The sequence below is a fragment of the Morus notabilis genome, unplaced genomic scaffold, assembly GCF_000414095.1.
Source record: "Morus notabilis unplaced genomic scaffold, ASM41409v2 Scaffold594, whole genome shotgun sequence".
Taxonomy (NCBI): domain Eukaryota; kingdom Viridiplantae; phylum Streptophyta; class Magnoliopsida; order Rosales; family Moraceae; genus Morus; species Morus notabilis.
Genome location: NW_010359491.1, coordinates 471,762 through 474,530, shown reverse-complemented (window position 1 = coordinate 474,530; position 2,769 = coordinate 471,762). Strand labels below are relative to the sequence as shown.

The following is a 2,769-nucleotide window of genomic DNA, read 5'->3' as shown; positions in this document are numbered from 1 at the left end:
CGTTTTCAAATAGCAATGGAAATAAGAGAAACTGAAAGACCATTTCCAATCTCATTTTCAAATCCATTAATGCACCAAACGCGGTTTGGGAATCAATTCCATTTTCGGTGCCTCGATTTTCATGAAAAACGGTTTCAAAACCGATTCCAAACAGGGGCTGAGTTTTTTCTTCTCTTTTTCTTTTTGGCGCTATAAAAAAACCGAGATTAGTAATAATTGGAGACGGAACGGGATGATATCACATGCCCTTCAACAGTTAGAAAAAGTTCAATTTCTTTTGTATGAGAATAATCTGCATTGTTGGATGCATAACTTTTGTTAACAAAGCTTTGTTACTTCATCATTGAATTCCTGATCCTATCCCGACTTGCGATTTGTAAGGAGGGAATGGTATGACTAACGGGGATGAGGAGAGGTTTTGAAAACCAACTCACCTCTGCACTCCGAACCCAATTACATTCGTACTAGAAAGTAACAATTTTATATACTCAAACTCAAATAATTAATTTTTTTTTTTCATAAAAAATTTAAATTTCAAATGTCAGACTTAATAATCATAATTTGAGTATACATTTTAAACTATATTGAGTAGTATTTAGAAAAATAATAAGAAAAATACTAAAATAAATAAATAAATATAGATAATTAGTCTATCTATAAGACTAAGAAAGAGGAGATTCTATGAAAGATCTAACCGATCCCCTTAATAAGAATATCCAAAGCATTAAGTATAAACATTCATCCTAATACATCTAATGCATGGAGTTAAAAGATGTGTAGCTTAAATTATAATTTCCTAGTTGTCTATATTTTTTTTAGTATGCTGTTTTGAAATGATCACACACACACACGTATAGAGACAGATCCTCCACTGCTGATAATGAGAAGCACTATTCATATTTATATAACATTAACCAAAAAAAAAAAAGTTTTCGGACCTCTATCCAAAAAATCCTTCTTATTGTATTACATTTATATGGTAGCAAACTACAAATGTCAATCCCCTGTTACAGTAAATTATCAAATTTAAAAAAAAAAAAAATCCCTATTACGGTAATGAGTAAGATGTTACTACTTACAAATAAAAGGCAGAGATCCACAATATTGAGAATTTGCGGGCGATTATCGGAATGGTCTAGGCGGCTTCTCCAACAGAGCAGAAAAGAACACTTCACTATCATCTTTATCAAGCTTTGGAACCACAACCCATTTATGCTTCTTGTACCTCAGCATTTTAAACGACTCCAAATAGTCATTCAAGTCCTCCTTATCACAAAAGAAACTGTCGATCCACAATAAACCCCCGGGCCTAAGCACTCTGTCCCAATCATACAAAATGAAATCCAAAAGCACAAAATCAATCCATCCATCAAGAAATCTCGTGGTGTGGATCAAATCAAGAGTGTTGTCGAAGAACGGCAGCCGTTGATTTATCGTCAAGTAAAGTGGGACCAGCCCTCTAAGAGCTATCATCTCACTAAAAGGAGCACCAAAGTTAATAGTCGCTGTGACTATAGTCACATTAAACTCCCTCATTCTCGCAGCAAAAGTCCCGGTACCGATGCTAAAATCCAAGCCAATCCTGATCTCCCCAGGCTTCAAGTCGATAACTTCGCGTGCAAGAAAATCCTCGCTCAGATTCGATCTGGGATCGGGATTTTCTCTCCTGATCCACCTGGGAAATTCATGATGCTCGAGATCGAAGCAATTCGCGCACTTGAAGAACCCTTTGCGAGTGGAATTGTTGGCAAGACAAGCGAAGTTCTTGCAACGATAGTGACTCCAACGCACGTTTCTGTCATCAGGAAGCTTCCACAAGGACTCGTTAATGGGAAATGGCCTGCTGTATAGCTTTGGGGCTATTGAGAAGCATCTTCTTCTCGGTAAAGGATCGCATCCATGAACCATCAGCTTCTGAGCAAGTTTCCAATCGTCGTTGCAGATCTCTCCGACGTCGTATTCCATGTACTCTTCGAGCTCTTTCTTCATGGCGAAGCAACCGTGGCCAATGCTCGTGAAAGTTCCGTTGGCTCCCATGAAATTCTGTTTTCCTAGTCTGTTGGGCTTCATCTTCACATACTTTCGGATCTCCTCTATCAGAAAGTGGTCTTCAGGATTGTCGTAGGATTGTTGCTTGGATTGCAAGTAATGATCGGTTTCGTTAATTTCCTGAATATCTGGAAAAGATTCACGAACTGACTGGATATCTCCTAGTATGTCTTCTAAGAAAGAATTGTAATTTAACAAAGACGAATTTCTTTGCAGCTCCTCGATTTCTCTCTGCATTTTCTGAATAACAATTTCTAGAGTTTCTTTCGCTTGAATTGGGGTTCTAGTTTGGCTCTGATGAGTGTAAATTTCTCGATTGCAAGAAGTATCGACAATGAGAAGTGATCTGAAGGAGTAAAATTTAGAGAAAGTCGCGACCAAGATTAAAATACAAAGAAAACCCAGTAATAATAAGGATCCTTGAATTCCTCTCCATGTTCCTAATTTCACCACAACACTTTGTTTTGGCATTTTTTTCTCCTAATTAATGAGACAATAAAATTGGAAATTTCATTGTTTTGCAGGTTCTGATAAGCTAGGGATCTAATGATTTCCAATAATGGAAGTTGTTTATAATTAACCACCCTTGTGTACAGGACAACAAAATCTATCTAAGCTCTCAGAAAGGTATTCACTTCTAAGACTCTCCTCCTAAAAATCTAATACGTGATTAGTAAGACCAAATATGAATAGAGTTTACCTGAAATCAGCTCCTTTGTT

General features: G+C 36.9%; 1 protein-coding gene across 1 annotated transcript; it reads right to left on the bottom strand.

The window, feature by feature from the left end:
• Nucleotides 1-1,122: 1,122 nt before the first annotated feature.
• On the bottom strand, nt 1,123-2,286 carry LOC21405284. The gene has a single exon (XM_010094573.2). The coding sequence runs from the start codon at nt 2,284-2,286 to the stop codon at nt 1,123-1,125; it is 1,164 nt and encodes a 387-aa protein (XP_010092875.2).
• Between the last annotated feature and the right edge of the window lie 483 nt (nt 2,287-2,769).